At 47.3% G+C, this 22,564-nt stretch overlaps 1 protein-coding gene across 1 annotated transcript in view; it reads right to left on the bottom strand.

Annotated features, from left to right (window-relative positions):
* Window positions 1–721: 721 nt before the first annotated feature.
* Window positions 722–22,564, bottom strand: part of TMEM51 (transmembrane protein 51) — a 61,918-nt gene continuing 40,075 nt past the window's right edge. The window contains exons 2-4 of the mRNA XM_045165683.1: window positions 10,388–10,450; window positions 4,970–5,491; window positions 722–1,858 (exon numbers count right to left, since the gene is read on the bottom strand). Of these exons, the coding sequence (XP_045021618.1) occupies window positions 1,450–1,858; window positions 4,970–5,307 (747 nt within the window). The 5' untranslated portion in view covers window positions 5,308–5,491; window positions 10,388–10,450 and the 3' untranslated portion in view covers window positions 722–1,449. The remainder of the gene's footprint in view (window positions 1,859–4,969; window positions 5,492–10,387; window positions 10,451–22,564) is intronic.

Here is a 22,564-nt window from a genome sequence, read left to right as displayed (position 1 = left end):
AACCAGGAACTGAACCCATGCCTCTGACATTGGAAGCATGGAGTCTTAACCATTGGACTTAACCACGTCCCAGAAAGGGAACTTTGGACTTGCTGTCTAAATATCCAGAATTTTCTGTTGGGCATGTGGGTTGACAGGGACGCTCTCAGCACTTGGGACACACAAATCCTCTTTTAAAGTCTGAAGGAGCCCTTTCCACTGAGTGGCACAGTACACTGTGGAAGAACTCAGGCCCTGGGGCCTAGGTTCAAATCCCAGCTCTGCCACTTATTAGTGGTGTGACATGGGGCCCCTTAATTAACCCGATTCTCCATGAACTAACCCACAGTAGGAATACCTGGCTTGTGTGGGTGTGTGCTCTGTTGTGTTCGGCCCCATGGATTGTAGCCTGCCAGACTCCTCTTTCCATGAAAGTTTCCAGTTAAGAATATTGGAGCAGGTTGCCATTTCCTACTCCAGGGGATCTTCTCGACCCAGAGACTGAAGAATCTCTTGTGTCTCCTGCATTGGCAGGCAGATTCTTTACCACTAGCACCACCTGGGAAGCCCAATACCCGGCCTGGGTACAGTTGAACAGGGATAAATATGTGAAGTGCTTAGCATAGCACCTGGCGTATACTAAGTGTTCAGGATATATTAGCTAGTGTTGTTCTCATTGGTGAGATTTCTCCCTAAGCAAGTCAGTGTTGGAAGAGCTGTTAAGGTAATCTAGCACCAAATGTACGACATATAAAATATTTTATTACAAAAAGCTCATTTTAGAAGGAACAGAACATCTCGGATGGCTTTCCTTTTTTTTTTTGCCAATACATAGGAGAGACTAGGAAAAGTCTACCAATGAGACTAGGATCTTATGCATCCTCAGGTCTTGAGGCCTCAAAACAACCGATGGCATCAGGGCTCTGAGAACCCCACCTGGGTCTCACCTCCATGTAATCATCCAGCCTCTTGTTCAGCTTAATTCATGATATGGGCGTGTCCTTTCTGTAGAGCCGGTCATCTTTCCTACCACAGTGCAGGACTCCAGGGAGAAAGTGAAGACATAACTTATTTTCTTTGGGAAACAAAACAGTCCTAGTGGAAGCAAAACAAAGCCATGATCTAAGGCAGTTGCTACGTATCCTTTCCTAATCAGAAGGAGGAGTGTTGTCCCCAGCAATTCAATGTCAAGGAAGGACAAAGGGGAAGATGCCGGCACTGCTTCCCTGGATGGGGTCACAGCTTCACAAGATCCGAGGCAGCAGCTCTTTCCAATGTACCTGCAGCCGGAGGTCCTGGGGACCCCAGAGTCACTCCCCAGTCCTAGAACGCCCTCAGCTCCTGGCCCCATCCAAATAGCCAAGTACACACCTGGCCCCTCCGCTTCTCAACTGTGGCTGAAGTGGCTTCATTCGGGGTCTGTTGGTGCAGAGGACGAGAAACAGGAGGGAATCTGCCCAGGAGGGGCCATCAGTCGGGGGGCCGGGCATCACGGGCCTTCTCCTGGACCTCATCGTACTGTGGCGGGGGTGTCAAAGGCTCGATGGAGGGAGGAGGCACGTTTTTGTCCGGCAGGTTGATCCTAAAGTCTTTGAGGTGAAGCTTTTCGGATTTTATCCTTCTCACTTTCAGCGGCTTCAGGCGTTTGGACAACTTGGAGTTCTGCCTGTCAGGGGGGTTCCCTGGGCTGGTCTCCACGTCGGCCCTGGTTGTGGTGGGGCTCGTCTCATCCAGCCCCGTCAATGACTCGTAGGAGGGGAGAGAGATGCTCATCCGGGGGTTCTGGTCCGCGTCCCTCCCTTCTGTGTAGTTTGTGTTCATCACTTCCTCGTAGCTGGGGACGTAGTACCGTGAGGAGGCCTCTTCCTCCTCCTCCTGGCTGCAAGATAGCAACACAGACATGGGATGGTTAGCATGTGCTCGAGTCACTTACGATCACAAAGAGACGGATCCCAGACCACACGTTGCCACTGGGACCCTGGATACCAGCCTTGTTAACAACAGGTGTATCCAAGGAGGAATAAGAGCTATCACTTCACCTATTGGCTACAAGCCAGACACTGTTCTAAGTACATATAAACTAATGTCATCTTTCTAAAGACACTATGAGTTAGGTACTATTGGGTTGGCCAGAAAGTTTGTTTGGGCTTTTCCACTGGATAATATGGAAAACCCAAATGAACTTTTTGGCCAGCCCAATATTGGTATACCCATTTTATGGATGGGAAATTACAGAATAATTTGAGATACATGTAAATTTTATATTCCAGATATTCTTTCTCTACCCAGGAACAACCATTTTGCTTCAAATTGGCACCTGTTTCATGTATGTTTATGTTGTCTATGGTCAAAGGACGCCCATCTGGGCATCAGAATAGCCCACCTGGCATGCTGTTACATTTGGGCTAAAAAGCAGGGGAGGTTAACACTTTTCATTTTATGGATGGGAAAACAGATACACTGAGGTTAAGTGACTTGGTCATACCTTTAATGATGGGTGACTAGTTTTCCTTCTTTGCTCTTTTTTGTATTTCCCAAGTTTTCTAGAATATGCCTGATTATCTTTTACTTTCAGAAAATTTGTTTAATTTTTCCAAAATAAAAACATCTCCCATCCCACTAGAAAGATAAGACATTCTTACTGAAACTTCAAACACTACAGAAAAATTTGATAAAGAATATAAAAATACTTAGATTGCCAGGAGAAATATCAACAACCTCAGATATGCAGATGATACTTAAAGGCAGAAAGTGAAGAGGGACTAAAGAGCCTCTTGATGAGGGTGAAAAAGGAGAGTGAAAAAGCTGGCTTAAAACTCAACATTCAAAAAACTAAGATCATAGTATCTGGTCCTATCACTTGATAGCAAATAGATGGAGAAAAAGTGGAAACAGTGACAGATTTTATTTTCTTGGACTCCAAAATCACTGGATGATGACTGCAGCCACAAAATTAAAAGATACTTGCTCCTTGAAAGAAAAGCTATGACAAACCTAGACAGCATATTAAGAAGCAGAGACATCACTTTGCCAACAAAGGTCCATATAGTCAAAGCTATGATCTTTCCATTAGTCATGTATGGATGTGAGAGTTGGACCATAAAGAAGGCTGAGCACTGAAGAATTGATGCTTCTGAGTTGTGGTATTGGAGAAGACTCTTGAGAGTCCCTTGGACTGCAAAGAAATCAAACCAGTCAATCCTATAGGAAATCAGTCTTGAATATTCATTGGAAGGACTGATGTTGAAGCTGAAGCTTCAATACTTTGGCCACCTGATGGGAAGAGCCGACTCATTGGAAAAGACCCTGATGCTGGGAAAGAATGAAGGCAGGAGAAGGGGGTAACAGAAGATGAGATGGTTGGTGGCATCACTGACTCAATGGACTTGAGTATGAGCAAGTTCTGGGAGATAGTGAAGGACAGGGAAGCCTGGTGTGCTTCAGTCCACGGGATCGCAAAGAGTTGGATACGATTTAGCGGCTGAACAATAACAACATTCTGCTATACACCTTTCCAGATCCTTCTCTAGTCCCATAGCCACAATGTCTGATGTGATGAAGACCTTAACATGCTGTGTTATAAACCTCCTTTTCTCAGAGATACAGATTCACATTAGCAAATATAGTTTGGCAGTGGCTGCAGAGAATTCTAGTGAATGGGCATGTTATAATTTAGCTCGACTGATGGATATTTAGTAGTCACATCTGTCTATGCTATTTTCAGCAATGCTCTGATAAATCTATGAGTACAGACCCCTTTGCACTTGTGTGACTGTGTCCCAAAGATAAGCTCTTAGGAAGATAACTGATAGGCGCACACATCTTTAAAACGCCGGTTACAGTGAATTCCCCTTCAGTAAGGTTATGTCAACCAGCCCCTCATTAGCAACCCACTTCCTGACAAATCTTTAACCCGGAGGACAGTCTACATTGGCCAGCAGATAGGCAAAAAATTACAATGCCTTTTGTTGGTTGGTTGTATTTCCTGACTAATGAGACTGAACAACTATCATTTGAATGTCTGTGAAATGCTTGTTCGTGTTCTTGGTCCATTTTCCAACTGTGTGTTCTTTAACATTTATTTGTAAGGGATCTTTAAAAAATTTTTTTTATTGTGATAAAAGTCACATAATATAAAGCATACTATTTTAACCCTATTTTAACTGTGTATTTCAGTGGCACTAGTACATTCAGTGTTGTGCCTGTCTCACCATCATCCATTTCCCAAATTTTTCACCTCTCTAAACTGAAACTCTCCCCATTAAACACTAAGTCTCCATTCCCCATCTCTACCCCAACCCCCCACCTCCCCAACCTCTGGGCCCTGGCATCTATCAATGTACTTTCTAACTCTATGAATGTGAGGTACTACTCTAGGTGCCTTGTATAAGTGGAATCAAACAGTATTTGCATCTGCTGTATATTGGAAAGCATTTTTAAGGTTAACTTAATATCTGTCCTACAAACAGACTGTGCCTTCTTCCCCCTACCCCACCCCATGCTATACAGTAGGTTCTCATCAGTTATCTATTTTATACAAGTAGTGCTCTTTTTACACTTGGGGTATCAACTTTTATCTTATGCCCCCAATTTAGCACTTGCTTTTTAAATGTGTCTGTAGCATTTTTTGTCAAATAGAACCTTGCTTCCCAACCTTTCAACTCAAAGCATAAACATCCAGGACACTGGGGGTAAACGGACTAGCTTCCAGGGGGCAGGCTCCGGCCACCCCAGGTGCCATGCAGATCCCCTGGAGGGTGTGTCAGAATCTTGACACAACTGTAATCATTCATTCAAACCATATTATTTGGGAAACTCTGGGATCAAAAGATAAAGTCATTTGTAAAACGATAAACTGTTTCACAGAAGCGGTCATGGGAGACAGCCCCTTAGATTAAAATGTTCTCACCACTGTTGAGTCCTGAGCCTGTGGGTATGCGTGTGGGTGTGCGTGTCCATCCCCCGTCTGGGTCTGGTCGGCCATCCTCACCTGTCCTCCTCGTGGGCGTGTGGTTCGACCCCCGGGTGCTGGATGTGTGCCAGCTCCTCGCCCTGCCGCTGCTTCCTCTTGTCCCGGATGCTCAGGCAGATCGAGAGCAGGAGCAGCATCACGCCGGCCCCAACCAGCACGTAGGCCACAGAGAAGGTCTTGCTCTTAAGGATGCCACTTCCTACCTCCGTCTTGTTCCCCTGAGCAGCTGGCTTTTCTGCATTGCTGAACCCAGGGACCAGGTTCCACATGGCCATGATGATCCCAAGGACCAGCATCCCCAGGCCGATGGCGGTCAGCGCATAGTGCGAGCCGTTGGCTTTGGACTGGGCCATCATGCCAGCAAAGCGGGGCAAGGTCCAGGTTCAAAGAGAGAAAATAAATAAATAAAAAGCAGCAGCTGCAACAAAACGTCCTAAACGAAAGCCCTAGGGCCACACTAAAAAAACGGCGGTTGGACTCTCGAGGGATGGTTGCAAGCCAACACGAGGCATCCTGTGTGGACGGCTGCGTCCGGGAGGTCTGCGAGGAAAGCAGAGAGGAGAGAGCAAAGTCATTTCTGGTTCAAGGCGCTCTGCTGAATGCGGTGGCTGTGCTCCTGACTAGGGGCGGGGTCGGGGGGGTTGAGGGGTAGGGGGAGGCAGGACTGAGTCACGGCCAGGGCTGGGCTTGCCTCTGATGCATTCCAGACGTCTTACGTGCCCTGCTCCTTCTGTGATCTGCCTCCCCAACCTGAAAAGGAGAAGCCAGACCTTTCCCTGCGGGAGGCCAGAAAGGTCAGAGCTGCAGGTCATCCAGATATTTTGTGGGATTTAGTGAAGTGCAGTACAATCTCACCCTCTCACCAGCTACGGCAAGAGTGAACCATGGCTTCCTGAGCCATGTCAATATTGCCTGGCTGACCGGCATCAGTCATGATATGACCCAGTCAAAGTAGCTTCCCATTGTCTGCACCCATTGTCTGCAGCACAAAATCCAGGCTCCTTGGAATCCTGCTCATGGCGGGCTCAACTGACCCTGCCTCTCCCACTCATCTTGCACCTCACTCCCCTTCGCAAACTCCCTCCAGGGTTTCTGTCCTTCTCTGATCAGCCCTGCTCAGCTGCCCTTCTGTGTCTCCCGCAAGCCCCCAGGATCTTCTGTGGCAAATCTCTTTCTTTCTGTGACCACTTCTTTTCCACTTTGCTCCTGGAACATAGCAGCACCCTCCCTCCCCCAATGCCTGCTGAATCAACTGAATGAAATAGCCAGAGGAAGCTGTCCTGCAAGGCATGCTTCTTTTCAGCCACATGGAGTTTTACCTTTTTTTTTTCCTTCTCTCTTAAAGGGTGCTTTTCTGTTTATTTTTGGCTGGCACGGCATGTGTGGCATGTGGGATCTTAGTTCCCCAACCAAGGAATGGAATCTGTGCCCCCTGTATGCAGAGCAGGGAGTCTTAACCACGGCACTGCCAGGGAAGTTCCGAGTTTTGCTTTTCTTAAAGGGGCAGAAACCTGCACATTCATCATCTTAGCTGTTGTGCCCAGCTGGATGAAAAACCCTCTCTTGTGAAGCAGCTCCGAGACCTTGTGCTCATGGGATCAATCAGCTGGGAGTCCATAACAATTTGCTGGCAGGGAGAGGGAGCCTGATAAGCCAGTGACTTGAAGGTTTGAGACTGGAACACTTTCAGGGAGCTGGAGGACCAGCGAATGAGGCTCCTGGCTAATTACTCCTCAATACATTATCCCTGCCACAGAAATCTTTGCAGAACAGTAAAACTTTACAGCTGTTTAGATGGGCAAGGCCCAATTTGCCATTCCACATTCTTTCCGCTCCTTGCAAAAAGATGGCTAACCAGGCCATGTGAAATCTGATGCTGCCGAGATATTTTCTCATCAAGCACTGGGCTCCGTCTGAAACTGGCCACTTTGTTCAAAAATACTCTAAAAATAATTGGGATAACATCCTCTATCAGCTTGAAGTCCATTCCTTCTTTTTTTTTCTCCCACTCAACAAATATTTCACATGTACCCGCTAAACAGTGTTCAGTACTAGAGAAATACTGATGAACAAATTAAGGATTAGCGGGGAGGTTTCAGGCCAGCAGGAGAACAGTCCACAGGGAATAACAATAAAGTAGGGAGAGAGAGAGAGAAAAAATTAGGCATAATCTGTTTTTAGGACATATATTAAGTTAAATATAACTTAATGCTTTCTTAAGAAGGCATTCCAATTACATTGGCTGCTAAGTTGTTTCAGTTGTGTCTAACTCTTTGGGACTCCATGGACTGTAGCCCACCAAACTCCTCTGTCCATGGGATTCTCCAGGCGAGAATACTGGAGTGCGTTGCCATGCCCTCCTCCAGGGGATTAAACCCACATCTCTTACATCTCTGCGTTGGCAGACAGATTCTTTACCACTAGCGCCACCTGACTCCACTTATATAAGGTACCTACAATAGTCAAATTTATAGAGTCAGAAAGTACATTGGTAGATGCCAGGGGCCAAGGGGTGGAGGTGGGGAGGGGGAATGGGGACTTAGTGTTTAATGGGGACAGGGTTTCAGTTTCAGAAGATGAAAAATTCGGGAGATGGATGATGGTGATAATGGTGAGAGTTGCACAACGATGTGAATGTACTTAGTGCCACTGAACTGCATAGTTAAATGTGGTTACAAGAGTATGCTTTATATGATTTTTATCACATTAAGAAATATTAAAAAGGGCTTCCCTGGTGGCTCAGTGGTCAAGAATCTGCCTGCTAATGCTGGAGACATGGGTTCGAGCTGTCACGGGGCAACTAAGCCCGTGGGCCTCAAGTCCTGAGCCCATGTGCCCTAGAGCCTGGCTCTGCAACAAGAGAAGCTACTGCAGTGAGAAGCCTGCCACATTAACTAGAGTAGCCCCCTCTCGCTGCAACTAAAGTCCCCGCGGCAACGAAGAACCACAGCCAAAAATAAAGCAATAAAATATTTTAAAAATTAAAAAAATACTGAGAAGAAAGTACAGGAACTGTGGCACCAGGCAGCCGGGGGTCCTGACTCAGGCTGGAGGGCATATGGAGAATCTTGTGAGAGAGAAGCCCCACTTCACACATTAGGGTCTGCCTCCTGAATGTGCTATACTATATGGGTGGGCACAAGTGTGTACGTACATGCACACACATGCCCGTGTGCTGGTGTATGACCATGCACGTGTGTGCGTGCAGAACGCTGAACAAGAATCCTGTTGGAGACACTTGCAGTGAGGCCAGCTGCTAATCGCCTACTGTATACACAAGGCGGTGTGCTTCTCACATCACTCATGGCCAGCGAAGGGAAGGATGAGGGGTTTCTTAGCCCTAGCAATGCCTCAGTTCTGCCAAATGGATTGGAGACAAAGGTCAGAACTGGGGGGCTCAGTGGTAGAGAGATGCAGCCTGAGCCTTGTGCTGGAAGCAGGAGAGAAGAAGAAACTATTTACTGAGCACCTGCTCAGGGCTGGACAGCCAGGCCTCTTACCAGGGAGCTGACAACCTGTTTATTAAAGCAGTGATGTGGCCATGTGACCCTAACTGGCTCCTCGCTCTCATTCATTCTCAATTCAAGTTTTGCCTTGTGCTGTCACATGAGTAAAACAGGCCCCTGATGAGGGACATGGGCAGAGTGAAAACGTCAGAATGAACACATTCTTGGCCTGTTGTCAATGACTGAAAACAGGCACTAATACTCAGTGTGGGTGAGGGTGTTGGGATGGGCGATTTCATAGTTTTTCTGGGTGGCAAGTTTTGGCATTTAGGGATCAAAAGTTTCAAAAATGTTTATACCCTCAAGCTCTGTCATTCCAACTTCTAAGAATTATGTACAGGGCAAGGATATTCATCCTAACTTGAGAGCAGTGGGAAACTAGAAACTACTTCAACAGTCAGTAGTCTGGATCTGGTTAAATAAAATATGCACTTACTGAATTATGGTCTCAAAGCAGCTGATGATACATTTTAAAATCAAATAAGAGTATGTTCAGTGTGATCCTAATTTTTATAAAGCTCTATACATGGGCATGTATTATTCATATGAATGTATAGGGGAAAAGGCTGAATGATTTTCCTTATGTTAAAATAAAGAGGCAATATATTTCATATATGTAAACATATATGTAAAATCCCAGATGAGAGACACATTCCAAACTTGTGCCAAAGATTGTTTCTGGGGATGAAGGGGGCCTAGGAAGTGTAACTTTTACTCTATTTTTGTATTTTTTAGAGACAAAAGACCTACATACTCTATTTCTGTAGTTTGAATTTTTTACAGTTAGAATGTGTTGTCTTAAGGCAACACAGCTTGGTGGTTAAGTGTGAGCTGTGGAACTAGGCTGCCTGGGCTCTCTGCACCTTCCCAGCTGAGTGACCTTGGACAAATGACTTAACCTCTCTGTACCTCAGTTTCCACAACTGTTAAGATACAGATAAAAGCTCTCTAGGACTCAACCTCATAGGAAAGTTATGATAAGTCAACAAGTAAATGTACATAAAGTACCCAGAACAGTATGTGACCAGCACACAGTGAGTTCCTACAGGAAGGTTTGTTATTTAATATTATTTAAAGCCTGCATTCTCCATGGGGTGAGCTCACCCACAAGGGGGGAAAATTGGCTCTTGGGGATGGTGTAAAATAATCTTAATTGTTACAAAGTTTGTGGTCCTCCATGGTACATAGATACTCAGCCTATCTGGTATTAAAGTTTTATGGAGTGGCGGGGTGGGGGAGCACTACAAAAAGAACATCTGAAAAGAAAGGATGATAGTGGGGAATAAAAGCTTGGGAGAGACACCACAGAATGTGTTATATTAAATTTCAAAACACTCAAATGATACAAGTCACAATGTTTATAGTTATTTTCTCTGGGTGCTGGGGTCAGAATGGTTTTTATTTTCTTTTTCTTCTTGGGAGGGTAATAACTAGAAAACACAGAAATGTGTTGTTTTTCAAAAAAGAAAACAAAATGAAGGCAATTGTTTTTTGGGTTTGCGGCAGGGTTTTGTGTCCAACGGTAGCTTCAGATCCTTTGCTGGTTCCTCCCACCCTCTGGAAACCAAGACCTCGAAGGTTCACTGTGGGGCGTGGAGACCCAGCTCCCCAACATGCAGCTGGTGGCTATTTATCTTGTTTCTGGCTTGTTGACCCACGTTATATTTAGCATGCTGTTCTTTCCCTTTCAAAAATGATGGAAAGAAGCTAATTTTGTGCTTAGAGGATTTGGGCCACATAGTTTCCAAGATGTCCTTAAAACAGAGCAGCCTTGGTGAGCAGCCTGGGGGCCCAGCTGGCCCAGACTCACCTTGGGACCCAGGAATTGGGTCCATCACAGCTCAGGTTCGAGGCAGCCCTAAGAGATGAATGAATGATCCTGTATTTAGGTTTTCAAGAAAGCTGTGAACCAGTTAAGAGAGGCACCTACCTGTGGTTAGCTGGGGAGGCAGTTGACAACTCTTCATGCTAAAATCTTGTGTTAAGGACCCACCTGTAAAAAACCAGAAAAGCAGCTTTCTAAGAACGCTGTGAGCATGTCAAGTTGAGGTACTCATGTGGGAGGCACGTATTTTCTTTGCTTTTGGGGGAGAAGGCACATGCAAGAAAAGTTATATCAAAAGAAGCCAAGACTCTAACAAGAGTGGGGCTGCAAAAGGATGATGATATGGCAGTCACACTGATGAAATCTTTCCATGGGTTTCTCCAACCTATACAAGTGCTCTGGAGAGTAAAAGGAGAAACACTCCCCAGGTCACTTTATGAGGAATGTGCAATCTTGACCCCAAAAGCAACAAGGCAGGAAAGGAAAATGACAGGTGAAGCTGATCTGCCAGTGCAGAAACAAAAATCCTAAACAAAATATCAGTAAATGGAATCCAACCACATTTTTCAAAAAGGTTTATCCCAATAATGCATAGTTGATTCAACATTAGAAAATTGAATAATGTCATGTCCCAGGAGAAAAGATAAACCCTGAAAGTAGCTGACTATGCAGTTATGGTCCACTGGAGTACGATGCAGCAGAGAAAAGGAATAAACCACAGCTCCATGCACCAGCACGGACCATTCTGACAACATGTGAGGTTGAACAGGAAAGCATATAGTTCAAAACCAGGCAATGTATTGCTTTATCTCTGTAATTGTTAGGAAGAAAGGCAAAATTATGAATTAAAATTGAGGACAACAGGTATTTCCCTGGAGGAGTGAGAAATGGTGTCGAGGAGGAATAGTGAAGGGTACCTGGGTGTTCATTAAATTATTCATTAAACATCACACATATATATACACCTATATATACTCTTTTGATTGGCTGGACTATTTTACAGTAGAAGATTCTGAGGGTTGATACCTTTCCATTATTCTTAGCATAAAATTCGAACTCCTTTGCTGTGGCCTTCAAATCCCACCAGATTGGACTGGGCTCTTGCCTCTCTCATATCTTATCTCTTGACTCACCAACCTAAGGGGGCTTCTGTCTGTTTCTAGTCACATTAAGCACATCCTGCTGCAGGGCCTTTGCACTTACTGTTCCCGATGCCTGAAACTCTTCCACCTGTCTTTTTTTTTTTCTGGATTTGAGCATGATGTATTTATTTTTCTAGTCTTCCTTTTATAAACTTCCTCCCCCACCGTTTTTTAAAATCTCTTAAAAATTTTTTTTATTGCAAGATATTTGTTTTATAATATTGTGCTGCTTTCTGCCATACATCAACATGAATCAGCCACAGGTATACATATGTCTCCTCCCTCTTGAACCTCCCTCCCATCTACCTGTCTTTTTTGTTTATCCATTTCCTTACCGCTTCTGTCTTTTAGCTCAAATGCCACCTCCTCAGCGAGGATTTCTTTGATCATACTATACTATCCTCTCCCTTACCCAGCTACTCTCAAGCCCCATGCTTTGGTCCTTATGACATTCCTTCCTATGGATGGATGATGTTACCTCAGTCTACAACAGCCTTGCTTTGCTTTCCTATTGTCTCCCCACTGGAGTGTAAATGCCTTGACAGAAAAGTCCCATTCGCCTTGTTCGTTTCTGTATACCCAGCACTCGGCACCTTGTGTCAAGACTGTAGCACAGTCTTGTTATTAACAGACTTAGTTATTAACTCTTAGTTATTAACAGGTGCTTAATAACTATTGTAGAATGAATGACTATCTAGCAAGTTAAAAAGTTTAACTGATATCCTGTATCCATTAGGGAAAATGCCTAGTCCAAGGTTGGCACCGAGGGGGACAGGATTAGATAGAGCTAATTTTCAGGATATCCAAGTCTTATGTCCTTATGCAAATGATTTCCCAACAACACAGGAAAGTCACCCAGGCTAAATGCGACTTCCATTCTGACCCAAGACAGTGACTCTGTCAGTATTTCCTGGTGGGGTTTGAGGTTTCAGCTGGCCCCTGGTCTTCCTAGCAGGTAGGTGAGCACCCTGAGCTTTGCTCCTCCAACCTGGGCATCTGCTGTCTTTATTCCCACACACATCCTTGGCTAACTAGCTACAGCCAGATCAAGGGATTTCCCTGGAGAGTTGAGGGGAAGAGAGGGCTGAGCCCCACCATGGCTCTGACATCTGAGTGCTCACCTGGCTGAGCCCCAAGTTGTGGAGGGGGGTGGATACTTATCACCAGTCCACACTTAGAATCTCTTTCTATACAGACGCGGGCTTCCCTAGTGGCTCAGCTGGTAACGAATCTGCCTGCAATGTGGGAGACCTGAGTCTGATCCCTGGTTTGGGAAGATCCCCTGGAGAAGGAAATGTTGCCCACTCCAGTATTCTGGCCTGGAGAATTCCATGGACTGTATAGTTCATGGGGTCGCAAAAAGCCGGCCACGACTGAGCGACTTCCGCTTTCCCTTTTCAGCGTATAGACAGAGACTGTATGTGGGGGTGCTGTAGCTGCTAAGTCGTGTCTGACTCTTGTGAACCCGTGGACCTGCCAGACCCCCGCATCCATGGGATTTTCCCAGGCAAGAATACTGGAGTGGGTTGCCATTTTCCTTCTCCAGGGAATCTTCCTGACCTTGGGATTGAACCTGGGTCTCCTGATTGCAAGAGGTCTGCTGCATTCTTTACCAGCTGAGCCACCAGGGAAGCCCTAGAGACAGTATAGAGATAACAATTTAAATAAAATCGAACAACAGAAGACAGCACTGCTCTGGCTGAAACAGCACAGTGTCCCAAGTGTTGATGGGCAAGCCTTCCCTTGCCCCTCTCCCGCTGAATCCCAGCAATTCTCTGGAACACAGTTTAGAAACCTAGGCTGTGCTCTGGACCCTCATGTGGCCTCTGAGCTCTGCTCTCTGGCCCTGGAAGACACAGTTCCAGAAGTGTCCAGCCTACCCGGGGGAGGAGATCTCAGCAGTCGGAGGTGTCTGGCAGCATAACCAGCCCCCGTGACAAAGAGGCTCCTTGACCATTCTCCCTGCGCCCCAACCTCTCTCTGCCAAGCTGCATAATTGGGAAAGGGATCCCCGGCTCCATTCGAAGGGACCAGGCTGTGCTACATTTCCGTCACAAAGGAAGAATTCAGTGAGGCCCTTTCTGCCAAGTTTCAGCTCACAATCACTTTTGTCACTGAGCTCCAGTCCCCTGCCGCGGGGAGGGGGTGGGGGCTGGAAGAAAGGCTCTGAGCAACCTCTGCCGCAGCCCCTGTCCCTCCTGGGAGTTTCAGGCCATCTCCCCTAAGGTCAGAGAGTGTCAGGTTCCTGTTCTTTTAGGACAGGTTCTTGTAGACTGTGCACTTGGGAAAAAATGAAGAGCACTGTGCAAATGAGTCATAAAGGCAGAGGAGCGGGGAGGGCTGCCTGAGCCAGAGAGAGCTGATAGGATAATGAAAAAGAAAGGGTACTGAGTGCATTGAGAGACAGAGTAAGGATAATAATAGGAACAGTTCAAGAAGGAGACAGGTACCCTTTCTAAAGGCATCCAAGCCTCAGAGGTGCCTTTTAAAGAGGATTAGCCCCAGGACCTCTGAGTCTCAGAGAGGTTAAGCATTTTGCCCTGGGCCACACAGCTGAAAGCGGCAGAGTCAAGATGCACAATCAAATCTGACTCTGAAGCCCACTTCTTTCCCCTTATACCACATCAGTTCCCACAAGGCCTAGTCCCTGTGGGCCACTCCCGGCGAGGGGGGAGGGGGTGCACATAGGCCAGAAATGGGCGATGTACAGTTGACCCCTGGAGATACTTTATCACCAAAGCATCAGGGGTAACAGGTGTGCATTTCTTTTAAACTGGCTTTTTAAAGAATCTAGCCCCAACAACTCATGGGTCCCTACTGTGCGCCGGGGGCTTTGGAGGATGCACAGATGGGTGAGACTACTTTCACAGTCCAGCAGAAAGACAGGTTACTCTTCTTCTTAGAAGGGAAGTCAGCATCAGGTGAGAGGGAACGTGTGTTGAATGCCGACTCTGTGCCAGGCCCTCTGTTGAGATCTTTCCGTGCCCAATCATTTAATAGTTATTAGTTCCATTTACGGAGAAGGCAATGGCACCCCACTCCAGTACTCTTGCCTGGAAAATCCCATGGATGGAGGAGCCTGGATGGCTGCAGTCCATGGGGTCGCTGAGGGTCAGACATGATTGAGCGACTTCACTTTCACTTTTCACTTTCATGCATTGGAGAAGGAAATGGCAACTCACTCCAGTGTTCTTGCCTGGAGAATCCCAGGGACGGGGCATCCTGGTGGGCTGCCGTCTATGGGGTCGCACAGAGTCGGACATGACTGAAGTGACTCAGCAGCAGCAGCAGCAGCAGTTCCATTGACAGTGAAGTTCAGAGAGGGAACATAACTGGTCAGACGCCACATTGCTAGTACAAGGCAGGAGTAGGTTATATCTGATTCTAAAGCCCATGCTCTTCATCACTACCCAGCACTGCTAAAACAGGGCATATCCAAAGAGCCTATAGAAAGAGCAACCAATTCACTTTGAAGGGGGCTGGAAGGAGGAGGATAAAGCAGCAGCTCTGCAGGGCCTGGAGGCATCTGTAAACTTCACTGGGGCAAAGTCTGGGGACAGGAGGAGATAAAGTGTCGTGTGGGAAGGGCTGAGTCTGGAAAACTGCACAGAGATGGGGGAGGAGATGGGCTTTCCTGGTGGCTCAGATGGTAAAGAATCCACCTGCAATGCAGGAGACCGGAGTTCAATCCCTGGGTCAGGAAGATCCCCTAGGGAAGAGAATGGCTACTCACTCCCATATTCTTGCCTGGAGAATCCCATGGAGGAGGAGCTTGGCAGGCTACAGTTCATGGGGTCACAAAGAGTTGGACATGAATGAGCAACTAAGCATACATATATATGGGAGCAGATATATATAAAGGGGAGCAGACACCTCCCAGGATGCACCACTTCTTGAAGAGAAAAGAGGCAGCTTCCCCTCCCCCACATAAGACATCAGTGATTTTTATAAGGTCTGATGTCCTCAGTCTCGTTGCTAATCCACTAAGTGTTGGTGAAATTAAGGAAGACTAACTTATTCTGAAGACTCCAGGAGCCATAAACAGAAGGAGCAAGTTAACAAACCGGGTATCTTTTCTTCGGGACCTTGATTCAGTGTCAAGAAACTAAGTTTTTGTCTAAGTTTCTCAAGAAACTTAGACAAACTAAGCAGGCAGCTGGAATGTGACCCTACTTACAGGGCTGGCACCAGGACCTGATCTCCAGGGCTCCCGCCACACTCAGTATTTCTCGGGAAATGTGATATCTCTGTGTGTTTCCCTGCCAGGATGGAGTCTGAGAGCTCTTGTCACCATCAAAGCGAGCCTGACTCTTTCTCCAGGCTCTGGGAATGCGCCAACAATGGCCTCCTGCTCTGGCAAGCAGGGCTGAACACAGGCACTGACCAGCCTACCTGGCCTCCCAGACTTCAGCCCCAGCCCACCATCAGCAACTATGAAATATCTGCTGCTGCTTCCTGGACACTGACTGCATGCCAGGCTCACACTAAGCGCTCTGCACAAGTGAGCTCATTTATCCCGCCCCACGACAAGACGAGGTGGTCCCCACCTTTGTCCACATCATCACTGAATACACTGAGGCACAGAGAGGTTGAGAAACTTGTCCCAGGCCTCATAGCTTAGAGGTGGTGGCCCTGAGCCCAGCTGTTTGTTCAGGTCTTCCTCATCTGTGGGGTGATGGAAAAGCAGCCTTTCAGCCAAGCCCGATGAGCTCCACTCAAGGCAGGGCAGCAGGGCTGGGTCTGTGGTCCCACCACTGAGGCTATCCTCTGGGCACGAGGAGCAAGTGAAGTGAGACGTCACAGCTGACCTTCTGGGGATCAGAAGCGCAGGCATCCGAGGTGCAGCTCCGAGTCTGGGAAGGTGGGAGGACTAGGGGGATAGACGAGAGCCTGGAGCGAATCTCACCTCACTGCCCCTCACCCCCGGCTGCCAGACAGGCTCGTGTGAACCTGGGCACAGTCTGGACACACCGTTTGTCCTTGTGTAGCAGGCTGTTTTGGATACCAGCTAGAGTCCTTTGGTTCTTCCTTCTCAAGAGTCATTTTGCAGCACATAGTAGAGGAGGGCTGAGGGGAGAACTTCTAAAATCAGGGACTATGGACGGCGACTGCAAGGGTCAACTCCACCTTCCACGTGGTGGGATTCCCAGAGTGGGCTCTGGGCCAAAGATGCATTTGCATCTCAGCTCTGCTACTGAATCATTACCTAGAAAGGTGAATTCTCACCCCTCTCCTCCTGTTGCCTCATCTGTAAGAGGGGACGGGTGGCTCAGAAGTAAGGAATCCCCTTGTAATGCAGGAACCTGCAATGCAGTAGATGCAGTTTCGATCCCTGGGTCAGGAAGATCCCCTGAAGGAATATCCCCTGGCAGCCCACTGCAGTATTCTTGCCTGGAAAATCCTATGGACAGAGGAGCCTGGCGGGCCACAGTCCATGGGGTTGCAAGAGTCGGACACGACTTAGCGACCGAACTACCACCACCACCACCACCACGCTGGGATCTACCTCCCTGGGCTGTTACAATGGGAAAGACAAGGACTGGGATTCTCTCCCGAGCCTCCAGAAGCAACTAGCCCCTCTGACTTTAGCCCATGAACCTGACTGCAAGAGAATAAATCTGCATTGTTTTCTATCCCCAAGTTTGGGGTGGTAGTTCCTTATAGCAGCCACAGGAAATGAATACAAGCAGCATTCATGTTCTATGGCACCTGCCAACACTTGGGCTGTTTACTTACCTAACAGTTGGTTTAATCAGGCACAGTTCCTTACTCTTGACCAAACCAATCACTTGGTGAATTTTGCACCCATTCCTTGTGGGACTGGGTTGGAGGGAGGCTGGGCATCCTGGCACTCTTTGACCTGGTTTACAGGTTAACCCACGATTCTGCTCGTGAGCCAAGTCAGCACCTGTTCTAACTTTGCTTGGACAGAAAGTGTGATAAAAGGCAAACACTCTCAGGCTTGTATCAGCAGGCTCTCCTGGTGGCTCAAAGCTAAAGTTCCTAAACTGTGAGGCCAAAGCAAGGCAGATGTTTATTTTATGTAGTCTTTCTGTGAGGGGGTTTTAACAACCAAACAGAGGTGTGTGGAGGAGACAGACCTCTGAGGGCCGATGAATCCTGCAGATCCAAACCCTCCCTGTTCCCAGGCCTTTATCAGACTGGCTCTGATTCTGGAGATTAGGACACAGTTTGAGAAAGTTTATCCTGCCCATATGTGGACATTTTCTTTTTTAGCTACAGCAATGTTGCCTCCATAGGAGTGGTTCCCAAACCTTCTGCCAAGAGCCCTTTGGGAACACAGTTGAGCCGTCCAACCCCCTCCCTACTCCCTCCTCTCCACTTTCCACCAGTGATTCCCACTGGCAGCATTTTAGCCAAAGCCGCCATCTCCAGCTCCCTGTCTCTACCTGCTTCTGATTTTTTAGAAAATCACCTGACACACTCAATTCTTTCTCCAGCAGTTACATTTTGGAATTGTAGCAACACCCTTAAATATTTCCTAAGCACTTACCAAGTGCCCAGTAGCTCAGCTGGTAAGAATCTGCCTGCAATGAAGAAGACCCTGGTTCGATTCCTGGGTTGGGAAGATCCCCTGGAGAAGGGATAGGCTGCTGCTGCTGCTGCTAAGTTGCTTCAGTTGTGTCCAACTCTTTGCGACCCCATGGACTGCAGCCTACCAGCCTCCTCCATCCATGGGATTTTCCAGGCAAGAGTACTGGAGTGGACTACCACCCCACTATTCTTGGGCTTCCCTGGTGGCTCAGACAGTAAAGAATCCACTCGCAATGTGGGAGACCTGGGTTCAATCCCTGGGTTTGGAAGATCCCCTGGAGGCGGGCATGGCAACCCAGTGCAGTACTGAAAGGTTGTTGCTGACCCAGGAAAAGATGCCGGGATTCTTGGCCTCCGGAAGAGAAGAATTTAATCCGGGGCCAGTGACGAGGCTTGATCGCTCAGAGCTTTTGTGCAATAAAGTTTTATTAAAATATAAAAGTGATAGAGAAAGCTTCTGACATAGACATCAGAAGGGGGCAGAAAGAGTACCCCCTTGCTAGTGTTAGCAATGGAGTTATATACCTTTTAATTAGTTATTACAATGAATCAAAAGAATGTCTCAAGTCTGTGAAAATTTTACCAGACCTACTCCAGCAATTTACATTTTAGGATAACAAGATTAGAATTTAACAATAGAAAGATCCTCCAGACCCACTCCCATAATATACATTCTAAGATATCAGAATTAGTCAGAAGATTTTCAGGAAGGAGAAACTGTCCTCCAGCCAGATACATTGTTGTTGTATCATCCCTAGTACAGAGTTTAAACTGAGTTGTGTAATTGACTAAGACTAAGGAATGCAGCACTGATTTGAACGTGAGTCTCAGTGAACTCCGGGAGTTGGTGATGGACAGGGAGGCCTGGCGTGCTGCGATTCATGGGGTCGCAAAGAGTCGGACACGACTGAGCGATTGATCTGATCTGAAGGAATGCAGAGGAAAAAAATGTTTGTCCTTTTCTCCTCCTTAAGAATTTCAGACTCCCAATCTCCATTTCGAGAGCTCCAGACCCCTTTCTCCTCCTTGGGGACCCTGAACTTCTTATCAATCTGCCTAGGAATCGACTCTCTCAGTATTTTTGCCTGGAAAATCCCATGGACAGAGGAGCCTGGCAGGCTATAGTCCATGGAGTCGCAAAAGAGTCAGACATGTCTTACTGACTAAATAGCAACAACAAATTAATTTCATGTAATATTTTATTTATAAAATTTAGAATATTTTACATTAATATTGATAATTTATCATTGCTATTTAATATAACTACATTTTAATTTATTATTTACTATCTTGCTTTTTCTCCCCAAACTCTAATGAGAAAGTATCTAGAATAATCTCCATTTCACAGATGAAGAAACTGAAGTTCAGAGAAGTTAAGGTACCTACTCTAAGACACACAGCGAATGGCACAGTAATGATTCAGACTGGTTATGTCTGACTCCAGAGCTAGCATGCCCCACTACCCATGGTCTCTCAGTCCCCACACTCCAACAGAGAGCCCCGTCCCTATACCCCATCCACCGGAAGCCCTGCCTAGGCCGACCTCAGCCTCCGCGGCCAGGAAGTAGAATTTCTTGTTTTCCTTCCTCTCATTTCCCCTCCATAAGAACTAACTTCCCCCGTGTGAGTCACTCAGTCCCCTGGAACCCTGATACTCATCTGGACAGACTGTAAATAATTGACACCAATGTTTAATCATAAAACTGGAATAGAGGTTAAAACAGGGCAGCCTGCAGGAGAGGGGAAGGACAAAAACAGCCTGGGGAAGGGGGCTTGCTTTGGGGGCCTTGACACCTCTTGCACGTTGGGAGACAAAACAAGAACTACCCCTGGCCTAGAGCTTAGTACCTTCACGACATAGCTCATTCATGCTTTCCAACGTCTTCTCCCTGTGAGGGCTGGGCTGCTTCCCTGACTCTGCAGAGAGGCCAAGGCATAATCAGTGCAAGGGTCGGAGTGAAAGCCGTCTCTTTCTAGAGGTGATCAGAACAGACAGAATTAACCTCACAGGGTTGAGGAGTGACTGTCTCATTCATGTTAAGTGTACTATGCTGGGTATACAGTAAGTGTCAAGACATGGTGCAGAGAGGGAAGGATGACATTTGGATTTCCCCAGCATGTTATTAGCCCACACTCACCACCACCCACTCCCCCAGGCTTTTTATTTCTTTCTGGCTGTGCTGGGCCTTCATGGCTGAGCAGGCTTTCTCTAGTTGCTGTGAGCGGGGGCTACTCTTTGTTGCCATGTGTGCAGGCTTCTCACTGGAGTGGCTTCTCTCATTGTGGAGCATGGGCTCTAGGGTACATGGGCTTCAGTAGGTGTGGTGCGTGCGCTCAGTAGTTGAGGCTCCAGGGCTCTAGAGCTCAGGCTCCATAGTTGTGGCACACGGGCTTCGTTGCTTGGCGGCATGTGGGATCCTCCCGAATCAGGGATCGAACCTGCGTCTCCTGCATTTGGCAGGTGGATTCTTTACCACTGAGCCACCAGGAAAGCCCCTCCCCCGCCCCAGGTTTTAAAGTCTCTTAGGAACTGAAAAGATCATCCCAGGAACTGAAAAAGGCTCATCTGCTTCCTCTGCAGTTAACAGGTGATCCTGCAGAGGCCCAGTCATCTACTGTAGAGGCCTCCTCATCTACAGGGAAGCCCCAGTGAAACTGCTGAGATGCAAAACGATTTCTCGGGGGCCTCAGAGTGTGCAGCTCAGCTGTCTTTCCTCTCTGCCCTCTGATCTGTAAGTGCCAATCAGGACCCAGCTTAGGGCGGGGAAAGGGGCCAGGCTTTTCAGGGATGTGCCAGACTCAGATGGCTGAGGTGAGATGTCACCCGTAGGGCACAGCTCACCTCTAAGCATAGGTCACCTCCTGAGAGCAGGTGACAACTCACCAGCCTGACACTCAGTAGGATGGTTTTGTTTTGCCTGTTTGTGGCTCCCAATATCCACTCTTCCCTTCCTCCACTGTTAAGAAAACTCCCGATGGTCAGTTTCCCATGGCTTCCCAGAGTAAAGACAGCATTATCCGGCCTCTTGGCAGCTAGCTGTGCCATATGACCAAGGTCTGGCCAGTGGGTTATAACATCAGTGCCATGGCTCCTGCTGCTGGAATCAGAGCCCGTTTCTCTGTCCAGACAGGCAGCAGCATCTTGGAGATGAGGCCCCAAGCCAGTGTCAGCTGCTACTGAGGACTGGGGGAGGCATGCTCTGTGGGCACCTGTAATAGCTGTGATTGAGGAACCCCCGGGGCTTCCCCAGTGGCTCAGATGGTAAAAGAATCTTTATGCAATGAGGCAGATCTGGGTTGGGAAGATTCCCCTGGAGAAGGGAATGGCTATCCACTCTAGTATCCTTGCCTAGAGAATTCTATGGGCAGGGGAACCTGGTGGGCTACAGACCATGGGGTCTCAAGAGTTGGGCATGACTGAGGCACTAACACATTCTATGGGGCTTCTCAGAGGCCTTTCCAGAGATTAAATCAGTGATGAAAAATACATCTGCATTTCAGATATGCTCATGAGATCATGGACGCCCAAGGATGGGGTGAGGAGGCTGCAGTAACACCCAGCAGGGGGCTCCCAGAGCAAGGTGAGATGCTGGGGACCAGTGACTGTTCATCACCTGACTGTCAACATAGTCTGAAAAGCTGATGAACACCTATGTGCCAACCCCCCACACCCCAACCCTGAGAAGGGCTATTCCTCTCCTGTTGCTGCTATAATAAATTACCATAAATATAGTGGCTTAAAAGCAACACAAATTCATTTTCTTACAGTTCTGGAGGTCAGAAGTCTAAAATCAAGGTGTCAGCAGGGTTTTTATTGCTTCTGGAGGGTTCAGGAGAGAATCTGTCCCTTGCCTGCTCAGCTTCTAGAGGCCGCCAGCATTCCTTGGCTTCTGGTCCCTCCTCCCATCTTCCAACCTTTGTCACATCTCCTTCTCACTCTGGCCCTCCTGCTTCCCACTCACAAGGATTCTTGTGACTACATCATGCCCGTCTGGATAAGGTGAATACGCAGAGGCCCTATAACCATATAAGGCAACACATTCACAGGCTCTGGAATTAGGAAGCTGACATCTTTAGGATCACTGTTCACTCATATTTTCATTATTCAGCATACCATAAGGGCACCTAGGCACTCTCCTATACAATTTCAGGGGTTCACTGGCCTTTCACCAATGCTCTGCCAGAAAAAGCATCCTCAGTCAGGTATCAGGAGCACCTGGATATAGACAAGGTGTGTCATTACAAATGGGGGGAGGTTTTACACGTTTTACAAGAAGGCCTTTTGATTCAGAAGCTTGCATCTTTCCATCATGATAAGAACAGCTAACATGCATTGAATGTTTACTCTGACCCTGGATTATCTCATTTAATCTTCCTAAACATGCTGCCATCTTCCCTGCATTACAGATGCCCAGAGAGGTTACGTGATTTGCCCAAAGCCTCATGTTAATAAGTAGCAGAGCGAGGCTGTGAACCAGACAGTCTGAGTCCAGAGTCCCCCTAAAATCCTTCCTCTCACCTGCTCTCAAGCCATGCTCTAAAGAGTGAGTTTTTAAACATCTACATGCTGCTTCCATGAATATAG

This window comes from Bubalus bubalis, chromosome 5, assembly GCF_019923935.1.
Source record: "Bubalus bubalis isolate 160015118507 breed Murrah chromosome 5, NDDB_SH_1, whole genome shotgun sequence".
Classification (NCBI taxonomy): Eukaryota; Metazoa; Chordata; class Mammalia; order Artiodactyla; family Bovidae; genus Bubalus; species Bubalus bubalis.
The sequence above is the reverse complement of the archived record's forward strand: the minus strand, read 5'-3'. Positions and strand labels throughout refer to the sequence as shown.